General features: G+C 44.0%; 1 protein-coding gene across 1 annotated transcript; it reads left to right on the top strand.

Annotated features, from left to right (window-relative positions):
• Window positions 1-10138: 10138 nt before the first annotated feature.
• Window positions 10139-13528, top strand: CD209 (CD209 molecule; the record flags this gene model as incomplete). The annotated part of the gene is made up of 7 exons (XM_081076239.1): window positions 10139-10163; window positions 10268-10354; window positions 10564-10653; window positions 11043-11129; window positions 11539-11690; window positions 12428-12540; window positions 13378-13528. The coding sequence occupies 7 exons, from the start codon at window positions 10139-10141 to the stop codon at window positions 13526-13528; spliced, it is 705 nt and encodes a 234-aa protein (XP_080932365.1).
• Between the last annotated feature and the right edge of the window lie 6168 nt (window positions 13529-19696).

Raw genomic sequence — 19696 nt, 5'->3', positions numbered from 1 at the left:
AACACTTTATTAAATGTTTCATTGGCCTTTTCCCATTCGGTAGACTGTCTTTTCGTTTTGTTCATGGTTTCCCTCTCTGGACAAAAACTCTTTAGTTTGATGAACTCCTATTTGTTTATTTTTTGTTTTGTTTCCTTTGCCACAGGAGACATATCCAACAATTTTTTACTAAGGATGATGTCAAACAATTTATGGCCTATGTTTTCTTCTAGGACTTTTATGGTTTGGGGTCTCATATTTAAGTTTTTAATCCATTTTGAGGTGTTTTTTTTTTGTATATGGTGTAAGAAAGTGATCCAGTTTCATTCTTTTGCATGCATCTGTCCAGTTTTCCAAACACTGCTTGTTAAAGAGACTGTCTTTATCCCATTGTTTATTCTTGCCTCCTTTGTCACAGATTAATTGACTGAAAAGGAGTGGGTTTATTTCTAGGTTCTCTACTCTGTTCATTGACCCACATGTCTGTTTTTTATGCCAGTACCATGCTGTTTTGATTACTATAGCTTTGTATTATAGTTTGATATCAGGTAGCATGATACCTCCAACGTTGTTAATCTTTCTCAAGGTTGCTTTGGCTATTCAGGGTCTTTTGTGGTTCCATATAAATTTTACAATGATTTGTTCTAGCTCAGTGAGAACATTGAGTCTGTAGATTGCTTTGTGCAGTATAGACATTTTAATGATGTTAATTCTTCTTACACATGAGGACAGTATATCCTTTCATTTATTTGTATCTTCTTTGATGTCTTGTAGTTTTCCAGGTACAGGTCTTTTACCTCCTTGGTTAAATATATTTCTATGTATTTTATTTTTTATGCAATTGTAAATGTATTTTTTTCATTTCTCTGTCAGATAGTTTGTTATTGCTGTATAAAAATACAGCCAATTTCTTAATATTAATTTTGTATCCTGCTGCCTTACTGAATTCATTTATCAGTTCTAAGAGCTTTATCTTTGGGGTTCTCTCTTTCCAATTGGATAACTTTTGTTTCTTTTTTTTGTTTGATTGCTGTGGCTAGGACTTCCAATACTATGTTGAATAAAAGTGGTAAATGGGGACATGCTGGTTTTGCTCCTGATCTTAAGAAAAACGTCTTTAGCTTTTCACCATTGAGTATGATGTTAGCTGTGGCTTTGTCATATATGACCTTTGTAATGTTGAGGTATTTTCTCTATTTCCACTTTGCTGAGAGGTTTTTGTTTATTTTGTTTTATTTTATTTTATTTTTATCATAAAAGATGCTGGATTTTATCAAATACTTTTTCTGCATCATTGTTATAATCAGATGATTTTTATCCTTCATTTCATTTATGTGGTGTATCATGTTGATTGATTTGCAGACACTGATTCAAACTTGCACCCCAGGAATAACTACAAGACATCAAAGAAGATACAAATAAATGAAAGGATATACTGTCCTCATGTGTAGGAAGAATTAACATCATCAAAATGTCCATACTGCACAAAGCAATCTACAGACTCAATGCAGAATTTGGTTTGCTGATATTATGTTGAGGATATTTTGCATCTGTGTTCATCAGAGACATTGGCCTATAGTTTTTCTACCTTCCTTCCTTCTTTGCTTCCTTCCTTCCTTCCTTCCTACTTTTTGTAACGTCCTTGCCTGGTTTGGAATTAGGGTAATATTAGACTGGTAAAATTACCTTGGGAGCCTTCTCTCTCCTTCATTTTTTTTTTTTTTAGAATAGTTTGAGAAGAATAGGTGTTAATCTGTTGGTGGGACTGCAGATTAGTGCAGCCACTATGGAAAACAGTATGGAGGTATCTCAAGAATCTGAAAATGGAACTACCCTATGATCCAGTAATTCCACTCCTAGGCATCTACCCGGAGAAATCCAAAACTCCAATTCAAAAATCTGTATGCACTCCTATGTTTATTGCAGCACTTTACACAATAGCCAAGATATGGAAACAACCGAAATGCCCATCGGTAGATGACTGGATTAAGAAGCTGTGGTACATTTATACAATGGAGTATTACGCAGCCATAAAGAAGAAAGAAATCTTATCATTTGCAGCAACATGGATGGATCTAGAGAACATTATGTTAAGTGAAATAAGTCAGAAAGAGAAAGACAAGTACCATATGATCTCACTTATATATGGAATCTAAAGAAAAGACTATGTGAATGAACTAATCAGAGACAGTTTTGGGGACGCAGAGAAAAAACCGAGAGTGGTTAGATGGGTGTATGGGAGGGGGTTGGGGATAAGGGGAAAGGTGAAGGGATTTGGAAGCAGCTGGTAACCACAAGATGGCCTCAGGGTTTTTTTGAAAATTAATTTGGGGAAGGTATTCTATAATGTTGTAAAGATTTTGTTGGGTATCCGATGGACATGCATCCTATTTGGGAGACCACCTCAGGGATACTGTGGATACCTGATCATGGCATTGTACACCAGAAGCTAAACATTAATGAATGCCAACTATAATTTTATATATATAATGTGATGGTTCAGTGTGAGGTCGGAGGGATAGTGGATGGGGGGAGGGGGGTTCACAGTATGAGGGATATAAATGATGAACGTCTAAGTATTACCTTGTTTTGTACACCTGAAACTAATAAATAAATAAATTAATTAAAAAAAAAGAATAGGTGTTAATTCTTTTTTGAATGTTTGATGAAATTCACCTGTGAAACCAAAAGTCCAGGACTTTTGTTTGTTGGGATTTTTTGAACATCGATTTGATTTCATTAGTAGCTATTGGTCTTTTCAAACTGTCTTCTTCTTCTCCTTCTTCTTCTTCTTCTTCTCCTCCTCCTCCTCCTCCTCCTCCTCCTCCTCCTCCTCCTCCTCCTTCTTCTTTTTCTTCTTCTTCTTCTTCTTCTTCTTCTTCAAGATTTTATTGGGGAAGGGGAACAGGACTTTATGGGGGAACAGTGTGTACTTCCAGGATTTTTTCCAAGTCAACCTGTTGTCCTTTCAATCTTAGTTGTGGAGGGCACGTCCAGTTGCCTTTGTTAGTTGCAGGGGGCACAGCCCACCATCCTTTGCAGGAATGGAGGAGTCGAACTGGCAACCTTGTGGTTGAAAGCCTGCGCTCCAACCAACTGAGCCATCTGGCCACCCAGGAGCTCAGCAGCAGCTCATTGACTTCATTCTAGTTGCGGAGGGCGCAGCTCGCTGGCCCATGTGGGAATCTAACTGGCAGCCCCGTTGCCCAGCGCTCGCGCTCTAACCAACTGAACCACCCGACCGCACTGTCTGTTTCTTCTTGATTCAGTCTTGGAAGACTGTATGTTTTTAGGAATTTATCCATTTCATCCAGATTTTCTAATTTGTTGGCATAGAATTGTTTGTAGTATTTTCTTGTAATACTTTATATTTTTGTGGTGGCAATTGTCACTTCTCTTCATTTCTGATTTTAGTTATTTGGGTCCTCTGTTTTTTTCTTCATGAGTCTGGTTAAAGATTTATCCATTTAAAAAAAAATCTTTTCAAACAACCAGCTCTTGGATTCGTTGATCTTTTTAGACTCCATTTCATTTATGAGGTAGGAAAATTAAGTTCGCAAAATCACCCTAGAAAAAGTACTATGTATCTCATTGCTGAATATCACTATGATCACCTTCAAAGTACTCCCTTTGGGAAGCTATGCACTGTTGCCAGCACCTAGTCCATCCTTCAAAGCAATTTGGGAACTCTTTTCTGGAATGGCCGTCAGAGCTGTCTTCGTATTACCCTTCATATCCTGAATGTCATCAAAATGTCTTCCTCCAAATATTTCCTTTATCTTTGGGTAAAGAAAGGAGTCATTGGGAGCCAGATCAGGTGAGTAGGGAGGGTGTTCCAATACAGTTATCTGTTTACTGGCTAAAAACAACTCACAGACAGTGCCGTGTGAGCTGGTGCATTGTTGTGATGCAAGAGCCATGGATTGTTGACTAAAAGTTCAAGTCGTCTTACTTTTTATGCAGCCTTTTCTGCACTTCCAAATAGTAAAGTTGGTTAACTGTTTGTACAGTCAGTAGAAATTCATAATGAATAATCCCTCTGATATCAAAAATGGTTAGCAACATTCTTGTAACTAGTTCACGAACTTAATTGTTTGACATATTTCTGCCCTGATCTTTATATTTCCTTCCTTCTACTTAATTTGGATTTTGTTTCTTCTTCTTTTTCTAGTTCTTTTAGGTGTAAAGTTAGATTATTTATTTGAGATTATTCTTGTTTCTTGAGGTAGGCCTGTATTTCTATGAACTTCCTTCTTAGAAATGCTTTGGCTGTGTCCCATAGAGTTTGTTTATTGTATTTTTATTTTCATTCGTCTCAACATGCCTTTTGATTCCTTCTTTGATCTTAGTGTTCAACCCCTTCAATGTTTAGTAGCATGTTATTTAGCCTGTATATGTTTGTGTGGTTTTCAATTTTCTTCTAGCAATTTACTTCTAGTTTCATACCATTGTGATCAGAGAAGATGCTTGATATGATCTTAATCTTCTTAAATTTATGGAGGCATGTTTTATAGCCTAACCTGTGGTCTATCTTGGAAAATGTTGCATGTGCACTTGAAAGGAATGTATGTTTTTCTTCTTTGGGTGAAATATTCTCAAAATATCAGTTTAAATACATCAGGTTTAAGGTGTCATTTAAGGTCGCTGTGTCCTTGATTTTCTATCTGGATGATCTATCTATTAATGTCAACGGGGTGTTAAAGTCCCCTCCAAACTGTATTAATGTTGATCTCTCCCTTGATGTCTGTCAAAATTTGCTTTAGGTGTTTAGGTACCTCTATGTTGGGTGTGTAAGTGTTTACAATGGTAATATCCTCTTGTTGGATTGACCCCTTTATCATCATGAAATGTCTTTGACTTTTGTAATAGCCTTTGTTTTAAAGTCTATTTTGTCTGCTTTAAGTATTGATACCTCAGATTTTTTCATTTTCATTTGCACAAAACATCTTTTCCCATCCCTTTACTTTCAGTCTCCGTGCGTCTTTTGACCTGAAGTGTGTCTCTTGTAGACATCATATTTCTGGGTCTTGTTTTCTTATCCACTCAGCCACCTTATGTTTTTTAATTAGAGAATTTAATCCATTTACATTTAAGTAATTGTTGATAGGTATGTAGTTATTGCCATTTTATTGTTCATATTTTTGATCTTTAGACTTTTTTTCTTCTTAAGAAGTCCATTTACATGTCTCGTAATAGTGATTTGGTGGTGATGAACTCCTTTAGCTTTTTCTTGTCTGACAAGCTCTTTATCTGTCCTTCGATTTTAAATGATAGTCTTTTGGGGTACAGCAATCTTCATTGCTGGTCCTTGCTTTTCATTGTTTAAAGATTTCCTGCCAATCCCCTCTGACCTGCAAAATGCCTGTTAAGAGATCAGCTGAGAATCTTGTGGGAGCTCCCTTGTAGGTAACTAATTGCTTTTCTCTGACTACTTTTTTTTTTTAAATTAAAGTTTATTGGGGTGACAATTGTTAGTAAAGTTACATAGATTTCAGGTGTACAATTCTGTATTACATCATCTATAAATTCCATTGTGTGTTCACCACCCAGAGTCAGTTTTCCTTCCATCACCATATATTTGATCCCTCTTACCCTCATCTACCACCCTCCTCCCCCCTAATCCTCTGGTAACCACTAAACTATTGTCTGACTACTTTTAAGATTCTCTTTTTGTCTTTGACCTTTGTCATTTTAATTATGATGTGCTTTAGTATGGGCCTGCTTGGGTTCATCTTGTTTGGGACTCTCTGAGCTTCCTGGACTTGTGTGTGTGTTTCTCTTCCAGGTTAGAGAAGTTTTCAGTCATTATTTCTTTAAACATGTTTCAATCAATTCATTGCTCTCTCTTTCCTCCTTCTATGATCTGAATGTTTGTAAAGAGGTCCCTTAAACTATCCTCATTTTCTAAAATTATTTTTTTCTGTTTGCTGTTGTGATTGGGTGTTTTCACTTTCTTGTCTTGCAAATTGCTGATTTGTTCCTCTGCTTCACCTAATGCACTTTTGGTTCCATCTACTATATTCTTCATTTCAGTTATAGTCTTCTTAATTTCTGACTGGTTCTTTTAAAAGTTTTCTATCCTTATTTTTATGTTTTCTATCCCTTTGTTAAAGTTCTCACTGAGTTCATCTATTCTTCCCCTAAGTTCATTGAGCATTTTTCTAACCAGTGTTTTGAACTCTGTATCAGGCAGCTTGCTTGTCTCCGTTTTATTTATTTATTTGTTTGTTTGTTGTTTGTTTGTTTTCTGGAGGGTTGTCCTTTTCTTTCATTTGGGACATGTTTCTCTGTCTCCTCATTTTGGTGGCCTCACTGTGTTGTTTCTATGTGGTAGGTAGATCTGCTATGTCTCCCAGTCTTGGCAGGTTGGCTAATGTAGTAGGTGTCCTATGGGCCTCAGTAGCACCATCTCCTCTGTCACTTGAATTGGGTGCTCCAAGGGTGTCCCTTGTGTGGGTTGTGTGTGCACTCCTATTGTAGTTGAGCTTTGATTGCTGTTGCAATGTCTGTGGGAGTGATGGATGCACTGGCTGACTCACAGAGAAGACCACAGCAGATGAAATATTGTGCCTGGATTGACCCTACAGAGCAGGGCTTACTGTAGTGGAGCTCGGGTTCCTGCCACGTTCACCCTTTAGGTGTGTCATTTGTGGAGCTGGTTGGGTGTTGATCTGATGTGTTCTGAAGCCAGCCACAGGGTGTGTTGGTTCTGGGGCCTCTTGGGAGGAGCTCTGGTGCAGGCCAAGGTCAGTCACTGTCTGTGCCTAACCTGGGTCAGCTGGTAGGAGCTACAAAATGATCTGCGAATGCTGGCCACCTGTGCTGGGCTTGGAGCCACCTGGAAGAGGTTCATCTGCAAACCAAGCCTGGCTGCCACTAGTGCCAGTCTTGGAGCCACTTAGCAAGTTTTATGGGACATGCCAAAGTCAGATGCTGCTTGTTTGGGGTTTGTGAACATTTGACAGATTTTAGGAAAGTTTGAAGCATGAGCTGAAACAAGCCATTTGTGTGGAACAGCTGATGCAGAGGTTCAGTCATGAGATTTGGGTAGGGTGGGGTCTCAGGGAATCACCAGGGCAGGACAAATGGCGTTGGGTTATATAACTCAATATAATAATTAATTTTGTTCTATCTTTGGCCATTAACAACTTCTTCAGGTTGACTATTATGTCATTTTAACATGCTCCAGATTCATTTTGTATTTTCCCTGATTAGCTCTGTAATCAACCGTTTCTCCAATGAACTCTGGTTTATTTTAGTAAAAAAATAATACTTAGAAACCAAGATTGGTAAGCTAGTTATTATTTTGTTCCACCATTTTAATATGTATGATTCAATGGCATTAAGCACCTTCACAAGGTAGCACAACTGTCCCCACCATCCATCTCCAGAACTTTCTCATCTTCCCAAACCGACACTCAGTCCCCATTAAACACTCACTCCCCCTCTTTCTCCCCCAGCCCCTGGCCCCCACCGTCTACTTCCTGTCTTTATGAATCTGACTCCTCTAGGGACCTCATATGAGTGGAATCACACAATATTTGTCCTTTTCTTAAAAAAAGATTTTATTGGGGAAGGGGAACAGGACTTTATTGGGGAACAGTGTGTACTTCCAGGACTTTTTTCCAAGTCAAGTTGTTGTCCTTTCAATCTTAGTTGTGGAGGGCGCAGCTCAGCTCCAGGTCCAGTTGCCATTGCTAGTTGCAGGGGGGCGCAGCCCACCATCCCTTGCGGGAGTCGAGGATTGGAACTGGCAACCTTATGGTTGAGAGGACGCATTGCAAACAAATGAGCCATCCAGGAGCTCAGTGGCAGCTCAGCTCAAGGTGCCATGTTCAATCTTAGTTGCAGGGCAGAGCCCACCATTCCTTGCGGGACTTGAGGAGTTGAACCAGCAACCTTGTGGTTGAGAGCCCACTGGCCCCTGTGGGAATCAAACTGGCAGCCTTCGGAGTTAGGAGCATGGAGCTCTAACCGCCTGAGCCACCAGGCCGGCCCCTATTTTTCCTTTTGTGATTGACTTATATCATGAGCATTTCTTCAAGGTCATTCATGTTTTAACATGTGTCAGAATTTCCCTCCTTTTTATAGCTGAGTAATATATATTGTCTGGATGTTGTCTGGATGGACCACATTTTGTTTATGCGTTCATCTGTTAATGCACACTTGGGCTGCTGCCACCTTCTGGCTTTTGTAAACAATGCTGTTATGAACATGGGTGTACTAGTATCTGTTTGACTCCCTGCTTTAAAATCTTGTGGGTAGATACTTAGGAATAGAATTGCTGGATCATCTGGTAACTCTAATTTTTAAGATTTTTTTTTTAATTGGGGAAGGGGAACAGGACTTTATGGGGGAACAGTGTGTACTTCCAGGATTTTTTCCAAGTCAAGTTGTTGTCCTTTCAGTCTTAGTTGTGGAGGGCGCAGCTCAGCTCCAGGTCCAGTTGCCGTTGCTAGTTGCAGGAGGTGCAGCCCACCATCCCTTGCGGGAATCGAACTGGCAACCTTGTGGTTAACTGGTCGCACTCCAACCAACTGAACTATCCAGGAGGCAGCTCACCTCAAGGTGCCGTGTTCAATCTTAGTTGCAGGGGGCGCTGCCCACCATCCCTTGCGGGACTTGAGGAATTGAACTGGCAACCTTGTAGTTGAGAGCCCACCGGCCCATGTGGGAATCGAACTAGCAGCCTTCGGTGTTAGGAGCATGGAGCTCTAACTGCCTGAGCCACCAGGCTGGCCCCACTGTTGAGTTTTAATAGCATTATCTATAAGGTTCAAACAAGTACATTTTTATATTTATTTTAATTGTAATTTTTTTAAACTTGTATTTATTTGTGGTTTTCCAGGACCTCAGCTCCAAGTAGTTATTTCAATGTAGTTGTGGAGGGCGCAGCACACAGTGGCCCATGTGGGGATCGAACCGGGGATCTTATTAACAGCACCGTGCTCTAAACAACTGAGTTAACCGGCCATCCCCAAACAAGCACATTTTTATTCCTTTCTCCTACATGTAAGTTAATTCTCAGAATTCCCAGATGTGTGGAATCAACTACGGATGTCCACACACTGAGTAACATAGTGTTTTAAATATTGTTTTTGTCATGGTAAAATATACATAACATGGAATTGACCATTCTAACCATTTTTAAACACACATTCATAAATTGCAGAACTATCCTCACCATCCATCTACAGAACTTACTCATTCTCCCCGGCTTCCACCATCTACTTCCTGTCTCTATGGATCTGACTCTTCCAGGGACCTCATATAAGGGGAATTACACAGTATCTGTCCTTGTATGTCTGGCTTATTTACTGAGATAAATGTCCTCAAGGTCCATCCATGTTGTAGAAGGTAGCCACTTGCGTCTTTCTAGGACTATTGCGAATAAAGTTTCTGTGAGTTTTTTGTTTCCTCCTGAGGCTATTTATACTCTTTGGATAACAGTGTGGATTGTGGAGGTGGACTGTTCGGGTTCGAATCCCATCCCCACTATTTAGCAACTATGTGACTTTGGGCCAGAGGCCTAATTCAGTTTCCCCCTATCTGTAAAATGGAGGTCATATTATCTACCCCGGGGTGGGAAGAGTAAATGAATTGTATATAGAGTAGTTAGAAAAGTGCCCCACTATAGTGGGCATTAAATAAACATAAGTAATTGTGATTCAGCTACAACTTCCAAAGTCAGCAGAAATCACCATAAATGTGAACATCAGCAAGCCAAATCAGCAGATCCTGAGGTTGGAGAGGACAGTGGTTCCCAGAAGGTTGGGGTCACTGCCAGCTCACCGCTGTCCTACGTGGAGAAGGAATAACAAATTAGTGTTACTTTCCTTGTTAATGGATTTTATCAAAAGCATCCCACAGCTGGCCACGGCGTGAGAGGACCAGTCCTTCTTGCTGTCGACCTGACCCCAGGCTCCCAGCAGCACTTTCCTGGCATTCCTGGAAGGTCCAGCCCATCTCATTCCATAACAGAAGCCCCCACGCTCTGCCTTTGTGGTGATGAGTCAATGCCCAGTTCCCTATTTCCTTCCTGAGTGAAAGTAGATGTGGGGAGTGAGCATCCCAGGCTGGGAAATAAAAGCTGTGGTCCACAGAGACCCGGACAAAGCATTTGGAGACAGTGGGTGGACGTGTGTGGCCCAAGGAACTGATGGCACAGCAGCTGGGCTCCCTGGGTGAGGCTGGGTGGGGACTCTGGGATCTAGGGCAGGTGGGTAAGGGGATGGCGAGGTCTGGTTTCATCTTGTCCAGGCTCTGAATTGGTTCTCTGCCCACTCAGAGGAGCAAGAGCTGATAACCAGCAGCAACAGACACTTCCCTCAAGCCTTTGGATTCCAACGGATCCCTGGTTTCAAGACTTTCACAGGTACAAGAGGATTAGGGGACGGGGACCAGGGGACAGATGACTACTACCAGATTCCTGGGTCCTGGGGAAGTGCAGGCTCGGGTCTTGGAGAAGGAGGCGGCTGGGGCCCTGGCTCCTGGGTGCTGGAGGTGGAAGATAAGGGACAAGATGTCCCTGGGGCAGGCTGAGGGACACAGGCATGCTAGAACTGCCATCCTTTTCTCCCTCAGGGTGTCTGGGACTGGGCCAGATCCCCTTGGTACTGCTGCTTTTCTCTTTCACACTCTTCGCTGGACTCCTGGTGGCCATCCTTGCTCAAGGTCAGAGGCAGGCCCTGAGGTCAGGGGCTCCCAGGGTTGGGGCTTTTGGCTATGGACATAGCCTTGGGTGGGAGAGGGGGACAATCCCGGAGGGAGGTGGGGCTGAAGGCCAGAACTCAAGTCACTGTCGGTTTCCCTGGTCAGCTCTCTGGTGGCCTCTTCCATAGCCCCTCCCACCTCTGGTGCAGGGGAAAGGGGGAGAGGGGCAGAGGGACAAGTGCTGGCTCCACCTGTCCTCCTGGTGTGGACTTCTCTGGACATCAAATTTCCTCATCTCACAGGATTAACCAAGACCTTGATCCTTAAAAACAATGTTCTCGACGGTCCAGTGTAGGGCATGACACAGAGTAGGTGTTTAATAATTGCAGTTTGTTTTTTCCTTGGCATAGTCTCCAACATACCCAGACCCCAGGGACTGGACCACTCGAAGCAGAAGGAGATTTACCAGGAACTGACCCAGCTGAAGTCTGGCCTGGGTGAGTGGCCGGAAGCCAGGGGCCAAGGGCCTGGAAGGGTCTCCATGTGGTGTGACTGTTTGCACCTTCTCTGAACCTTAGTTTCCTCATCTGTGAAATAGGAACACAAAATAAAAAGGATGATGGTACTTGATGTTCCCAGGGGGCCAGGCATACAGTAGGCACTAAATTAAACCAGTCTCTTGCTCTGAGTTCTAAAGCCCCTATTCCTCCCAGCCAGGGCGTGATGAGGGTCCGGTATTTCTACATTCTCCGGGGGCTGAGAGGGAGTCACGGGAACTGGAGAGGGGAACGGTCCATGTAGCCTGTGGAGTCGAGGAGGCACCTGACCCTCAGGGAGGAGGGTGGAAGGTACCGGTTTAGGGGCGTGCGGAGCTGGGGCCCAGCCCTGACTCGCCTTCCCTCACAGCTCGCCTCTGCCGCCGCTGTCCTTGCGGGTGGATCTTCTTCCGAGAAAACTGCTACTTCTTCTCCAGTTCCCAGAAGAACTGGCATCAGTCCGTCATCGCCTGCCAGGACGTGGAGGCTCAACTCGTGGTGATCAAAAGTGCAGACGAGCAGGTACCCCTGTCCTTTCGGGGGGTCTGGCTTGGGCTGGAGCAGGCACCTGACCACTGGCCAACGGGACCAGATGATCGGAGTGGAACGTTCTGGGAGAGAAGCTGCTTACTGCACTTGGAATAGTGGGGTGGGGCAGGATGTGTAGGAAGAGATCCCAGGCAATTTGTAAGGAGATACAAACAAGATCCGAACATGTGCAAGTGTTTGGGGGACACCTAAAATAGAAGTGAACCCCAGTGGTGTGCTGGCAAATGTTTAACAATTAGCTCTTTGGGAGGGCAGAAGCCCTGATTTGTATCGGTGGCCAATTCCCCTGGTGTAAATTCTCCAGCGTGGCTGATTTCAAGATGATGTCCTTCAGTGCGGAGCTGCAAAGAGACGTGCATGAGCAGCTCTCCCAAACTGGTTCGATCTGATTCCAGAACATTAAACCCAAACATGAATAAATTAGTGTGGACATGCTTAGCACATGTAAAACCCATAACCATGTCATAGTACCAAGTGTGTGTGATGAGAGACCAGTTGTGCACACATGTCTGCAAGTCAGAACAGCTGTGCTCATAGGATACAGGTGTGAGGGAAACTCAGACGTCCTGAGCGCACGTAGGGCCGCAGGGTCTGGCAAACTAGAGGCTGAATGTCAGACTAAAGGAAGGACTTCCTGCCAAGGGACGGGGAGTTGCTGAGCCTGCGAAGTGGGGGGCCGAGCTCCCTCCTGACTTCTCTCCATCCACCAGGAATTCCTGCAGGTGCGGGTTTCCAAGGGTGACAGCCGTACCTGGATAGGGCTCTCAGACCTGAAACATGAGGGCAAGTGGCATTGGGTGGACAACTCAACCCTGTTGAGGAGGTAAGTCTCAGGCAAAGGGGACCCTCTATCACGTGGGAATGAACCCTGACGTGAGCTTTACCTGGGGATCCTCCCCACTGCCTGAGAGGGCTTCAGAGTCTGGGATTTTCACTGAGTTGGAGAAGGGGGTCTCCACATACTCCTGTCTCCATAGCTTTCCAGGAGCCCCAGATTTTACCATCAGAACTGCAGGAGCAGCTTGCAGGCTGAGTGGGCGTTTTAAAATGTAGTGTATGTTAGCAGACTATCTGAGATATGGTGAGGCTCACCGAGCAGATTGCCATTGAAAAGATAGTTTGTTACAGACACAGATTCTAAGAGAAGGAATACACCTCATGGTGCAGGAGCGCCCCACGGGGAAGCACCAGGGTTGGTCAGGAAGAAGAGAGAGAAGAAGAACTGTGGGCAAGAGTCTTTATTGTGGTTTCAAGGGAAGGAGTGGGCAAGGCAGTGTGATGGGGCTTAGCATTGGCTCGTCTGAAAAATGTCAGTTACCCTCGGGCATCGGGGCTGCCCCTAGTTGTCTGGCCCTGGCCCTGGGATGATCAGGGCAGGATCCTGAGAGCGAGAGCCTGATAACTAAGGTGGTTGGGGGGCTGTGGGCTCTGGATTGGTTGGTTTATGTTAGAAAAGCATGTCCCAGGCAGAAGGGCTTCTGCTCAAATTGTAGGGGCAGGAGGCTAAGGTGAGTTGACCCAGGCCTGTCATCGGGCTGTCCAGAACAAGGCAAGCCCGTCACATGCATGCAGGGCAGATGTGAAAGCATCAGGTTAACAGAAGCTGGAAACACAGTTAACACAGTGGGGTCAGGGCTAACGGTCTGGGCGGCCTTTGCAGCTTCAGGAAGTATTGGAATGAAGGGGAACCTAATAGCCAAGGGGATGAAGATTGTGCGGAATTCAAGGGCGACGGCTGGAACGACTCCAGATGTGACAGAATCAATCTCTGGGTTTGCAAAAAGCCCTCAGCTTCCTGCTCTGGTGATTGAAGGCTGGTTTCTGTCCTCACCCCTGCAACCCTAACCCCTTCTCTGCTGCATGTGCTGAATTTCACCCATGTGTACGCCATGTTCACCCATGGACCTCCTCCTGGTCTGTGCATGGTGACATGTCTACAAAAGCTCCGAGACTCTTCTATGTCACACTCCTCACCCTCTGTGGGCTCAGCTATGTCCTTCCTCTGATGCTTCGAGGTTCCCCTTGGCTCAGAGATTGTAGTTCTAGAGACCTTGGAACTCTTAAAAAAACAACGACGAAGATAAAACAATATGCTCAAAATGGAGTCGGTGGTGCTAAGCCCCATGTCAGCAAACCAAGACTTCCTTGCAGTTTCAGGCCCTCCCAGGAATGTGTGCTTTAACCAGTGCACCTGGAACTCCCTGGTCAGCACCAGTGAAGTCACGTGCCTGAGAAGACCCTGCCTTCCCCTAAGGGAAGGCGACCTTTCCTGAAATAATCCACTCTTTTCATTTCCTTGTCCCAGCCTCCTTCGGCCTATAAAAACCATGCATTTTGTCCAGCTCCTTGAAGCTCCTTGCTACCTGCCAGATGTGGTATTGCCTGATCCATGAATCATTCAATAAAGGCAATGAGATCTGCCAATTTGCTTCATTAAATTTTGGAATTAACAGAGCTACATATAGTCACCAGTTGTGGGATAGGATGGGAGCTCCTGTGTTCCATTGGTTTACTCTCTCTGCCTTGACAAGATCACATGGTTGGCTGGCCCTGTGTAGCTGTCATGGCCCCTGCAGCTTTATCACAACCATGCATGCCTTCCATCCTCCCAACACTATTCTGCCATCACCTGCCCCCTCTCTGATTGCTAGAAGCACCAGGGAGTTAATGACCCTCGTCAACTAGTGAATGCTGGGAGTTGGCATATAGGTGTTCCAGCTCCCTCCTCCCTCAGTGGTGTGGTGGGCCCCGGGGTGGGCCACCCAGATCCCTGTCAAGGAAGGAGGTGTTGCCCCACCAGCAGCTGGAACTGCTGCTGGCAGACAGGTAACAGCCCTTTTGGGACTACTCAGCTGCAGAGAGCCACCTGACCCAAAGTCACGTGTCTTCCTGGCACAGCTCACACTGTGCAGGGGGACAAAAGTCTGACCATGTTGGCCCAACCTGGGGACCATTCTGAGGTCAGCCGGGGATGTTGTCACACCTGGCCTGTTCAACATTTCCTGCTCATTCCTGCTTCCTTCCTTTGGTAGGAAAAAAAGAGATTTAGTCTTTGTCCCCGCTTCCTGGCACAGGGCTCCTAAAATCCTTGGAATTTGCTGAGTGATAGGGGTGTCTTCTGTTAGTCACAGTGAACCCCTTTGACCACACTTGAGTTTATTCTAATGATGGACCACTAGAGAGCTTCAGGATGGAGCTGGTCACCAAATGACCAAACGTGTGATGAGAGGATTGGAACTTTCGGCCCCACCTCCTGCCCTGGGCGTAGGGGGTTGGAGATTAGCGCTATAAAAACTCCTCAACAGGAGACTGGATGAGCTTCTGGGATGGTGATTGCCTCAAGGTGCTGGGAGGGTGACACCCCTGGAGAGGACATAGAAGCTCCATGTACCTCCTCTTCCCCCATGCCCCACCATGTGCATCTCCTCCATTTGGCTGCCCCTGAGTTGGATTCTGAGTTCCATGAGCCATTCTAACACAGTGGTGAACCTAAGAGGGGGTCAAGGAAACCCCCAAATTGGGCTCAGTGTGCAGAATTGTGGGTATCCTGGGCGTCCCATTAGCAGTTGCCATGTGATGTGGGGTCAGTCTTGCGGACTGAGCCCTGTGACCTGTGGGGTCTGAGCTATCTCCCGGTTACTAGTGTCAGAACTGGAGAATTGCCAGGCGTAAGAAAAAACTCAGAGATTTCTGCTCTGCTCCAAGTGCTGACTCTGCACCGAGTTCCAACATGGGGTGTGGTGCTGGAGTCTCCCCGCACATTCAAGCAGTTCTCCGACTCCAGGGAAGTGTCCTACAATTCAGCTAAAATCTGACACTGTCTATGCGATAATATCAGATCCCACAGGTAAGGGCTGGGCCCTTCAAGACTGTCCCACCCTTCAGAGACCAATCGCAAGTCCAGGTTGTCACCTGGGCTTCTGAAAACACCCCCTTGTTGGGTTCGAGGAATTTGCTAGAGTGGCTCACAGAACTCGGGAAAACATTTTACTTACTAGAGCACCAATTTCTTATACAAGGACACATCAGGAACAGCCAGATGGAAGAAATGCGTAAGGCAAGGTGTGGGAAGGGGCATTCAGCTTCCACTTCCCCCAGATCTCCAAGTATTCAAATATTGTCCTCTGGGGACTTTATGGAGGCTTCATTATACAGGCATAGTTGATTAATTCATTGGTTATTAGTGATTGAACTAAATCTGCAGCCCCTCTCCTGCTCCCTGAAGTAGGGGGTAGGACTAAAATTCCGACCCTGTAATCACATGGTTGGCTCCACCGGTCACCAGTGCCAACCTTAGGTGACCAAGGGGTTTTTCCAAAAGCCACCTCATTATCATAATCAAGGATACCGTTAACACTCTCATCACATAGGAAATTTCAAGGGTTTTAGGAGCTTTATGTCAGAACTGGGATGAAGACCAACTATATCTTCTTTTTATAAATCACAATACCCAACCTGCATGTCCCATCTCGCTTAGAGTCAGCTTCCCAAGAAAGGCAACCTGCTATTGGCAGTATAACTCAGAGGAATGTTCTAGATCATTTCCCAGAGGCCCGCAATGGGTTTAGCTCCAGGTCTCCACGTCAGCCGCCTGCTCGTGGATGCCCCCTGTGTTGGCATCTTCCTTTCACTGCCCCACGTTCTCATTCCTCTATTGGTTCTTCTTGGGATCACCTTCCAGACAAACCATTTGTAACCAAATCCGTGTCTCAGCCTCTGCTTCTGGGGAAACCCAAGTTGAGTTGTTAGGCATTTACCGTCTCTATCAAAATGTCCTTGGCTATTCTTGTGCAATTTCTTTTAAAGACGATTCTTAAAAATTATCACAGCTTAAATGTTTTTGCATGTAAGTAATCCATGCACACGGAACCAAAACATACCAATTTATACCATGAAAACGATGGGCTCCCTTCCCATCCTCTGAGCCCAAAATGTTACCCTCCCTAGTTGTAACCCCTACTGCATTCCACATAATCCACTGGTCAGGCTCTCTCAAAATCTGCTTGGCAATCCCTTCAATAAAATGTTTAGAAATCTGTTTGTGAATAGGCAGAGCACAGAGGATTTTTAGGGCAGTGAAATTATTCTGTGTGATACATGTCATGATACATTTGTCCAAACCCATAGTGTGCCCAACACCAGGAGTGAACCCGAATGTCATCTGTGGACTTGGGTGATGGTGATATGTCACTGTGGGCACATCCATTGTACCAAATGCTCCACCCTGATGCAAGATGTCAATAGTGGGGGAGGCCGTGCCCGTGTGCGGACAGGGGGTTTATGGGAACACCATGTCCTTTCTACTCAATTTTTCTGTGAAACTAAAACCACTCAAAGACAGAAAGTCTATTTAAAATAATCTGTCTGGTCCTCCTCACAGAACGATTGCAGTTGATAAGTGTAGAAGGAATGAAGGAAATAGGAAATCATCAGAGAAAGTCATGGCAGTAAATGCTATGGTCCAGCTCCACAGACGGAGGCTATAATACATTAGTGTGACTTCAACGAGAGAGAACCGGGATCTTTGCATAACTTCAAAGTATCCCCCCTGAAAAATATTTATTAATTATCGGGCTGGTGTTGACACGTTCACAAAGTTTTATAGTGCTTCCATCCAGAGGGGGGGGCTTACTCCTCCTCCCCCATGAGTGGGGCAGACTTGGTGGCTCACCTCATAGAAACAGAGCGCTGTTTCTCAACATTTTTTACCCCCGATTTTCATCCTTGACCAAGTGACCTTTATAAATATTTCCCTGATCGTCTCCCCCATATTAAAATTAAGGAATAAGATTTTGTTGGGTAGAGCTGAGCTTTGAAGGGACACAGGCATGGTAACACTTAAGATTTTTTTTCTGCCTCCTTAGGAGCAATATAAACCCCATTGAGACTGCTTGGAATAGGATGTGGAAAAGAGAAAATCAGGACTTTATAGTGGAGAAACCTGGAAGACACCACCTTAACCACGTTGACAGTGATAATCACGTGGACATCACGTACTCTCTTCCCCAATACGATGTGATGAGAAGTGCATTTCCCGTTTGTTATGTTCTTTGTCCCAAATGTGTAACCTCTGTCTAATCATAAGAAAAGGACAAAAATAAAAACCCTTCAGGGACCATCCAGCACAGTGCCTGGTAGCTACTCTGCAAAACTGTCAACATCATGAAAGACGAGGAAAGACCAGAAACCTGTCAGAATTTGGGGGAGACTAAGGAGACATGGTAGCTGTTGTGGGGTGACTTGTGTCCTCCCTAGATTCACATGTTGAAACCCTAACCTCCAGCACCTCAGAATGTAAGTGTCTTTGAAGATCAGGTCTTTGCAGAGGTGATTAAGCTAGAACAAGGTCATTAGGGTGGCTCTTAATCCAATATGATTGGTGTCCTTATAAGAAGAGGGGATGAGGACACAGACACGCACAGAGGGATGACCATGTGAGGACATGAGGAGAAGAGGAACGTTCGCAAGCCAAGGAGCGAGGCCTCAGGAGAAACCAACCCTGCCAGACACCTTGGTCTTGGACTTCCAGCCGCCAGCCTTGGGAGAATACATTTCTGTTGTTGAAGCTCCCAGCCTGCGTTTCTTTGTTATGGCCACCAGTGACTAAATGACCTATGGCTCCCTGGATGTGATCCTATAACAAAAAAAGGACTCCAGTGGAAAAACGTGCATTCTAAATGAAGCCTGCAGTTAATAGTACTGTACCAATATTGACTTCCTCATTTTGACACACATGGCGGAAATGTAAGATGTTAACTTACATCAGAGGAAGCTGAGTAGGTTACACAGAACTCTGCCTACTGTCATGTCAATTCATCCACAAGTCTGAAATTGTTTTCAAAATATTTGAAAAAGACTGAAAAAAATCCATTTAGGAATCCACTTTCATGAGGTACATGGAATAGTCAAATTCATAGAGACAGAAAGAAGGGTGGTTGCTAGGAGCTAGAGGGAGGGGAAATGGGGACAGAGTTCCAGTTTGCAGTGATGGAAAAGTTGTGGAGAGAATGGTGGGGACAGCTGCATGATAGTGTGAATGTACTTAGTGCCCCTGAGCTGTGCATTTAAAAATGGTTAAGGTGGCAAATTTTATGTCTCATGTATTTTAGCACAATAAAACAACTCTATCACAAATCTAATTAGAATTTTAATTGGGATGGCATTGAATTTTATAAATTAATTTAGGAAGAAATAAACTCTTTAATACTGAGTGTCCTGTTGGGGAACAACCATTGGGTCTTGATTTGTTCAGATTTTAGTCGAGTTTAATAGTTTTATTCATATTCTTGTTATGATTCTTCTTTAATGTTCTAGAGTTTTCCTTATATTGGGATGAAGATTTGTACCTTCTTTCATTTTCAGATACTTATTCCTAGAAAGCTACTCCCTTTATAGATTCATCTTACTGCATCCTTTAATTAGTCCAGAAGTTAAGTCTCTAGGACTTTCTAGATAGATGATCATGGCTTGGAAATACCGTCAACTTTGACTTTCCCTTTCTAAGAGTTATAGGTCTTATTTCTTTTAATTTTCTTACTGCATTGGCAAAATAGCAAGACGGGATCTTAATTTTGTTCTTACTTTTATCAAAACTGGTTCTCAGAATTCACTAGTAAGTCAGACATTTCTGTGGGTTCCTGGAAATGGACACTTATCAAATTAAGGAAGTTTTATCCCATTTTTTGTTTACTAAGCACTTGTTTTCTTGTGTCTATCTTTTCAAAATGAAGAATGAGTGTTGAATAGAGATATCTCATAATTGTAACATGGACAAAAAAATTGTGGAAGGATATGAACCACGTGGTGCCATTTGTTTAAAGCTTCCAGATGTGCAAAACAGCCCAATATATTGTCTAAATGAATACATAGTTACAGTGTGTTTAAATTAGATAAATATCAAGTTTGGGAGGGCAGATACCTTGGGGGATGAGGAGAGAAATAAAGTGATTTGACCTTTACGGAATAAAGAAATGTAAAGG

Source organism: Rhinolophus hipposideros (genome assembly GCF_964194185.1).
Source record: "Rhinolophus hipposideros genome assembly, chromosome: 16".
Classification (NCBI taxonomy): domain Eukaryota; kingdom Metazoa; phylum Chordata; class Mammalia; order Chiroptera; family Rhinolophidae; genus Rhinolophus; species Rhinolophus hipposideros.
This window is presented reverse-complemented; position numbering and strand designations above follow the sequence as displayed.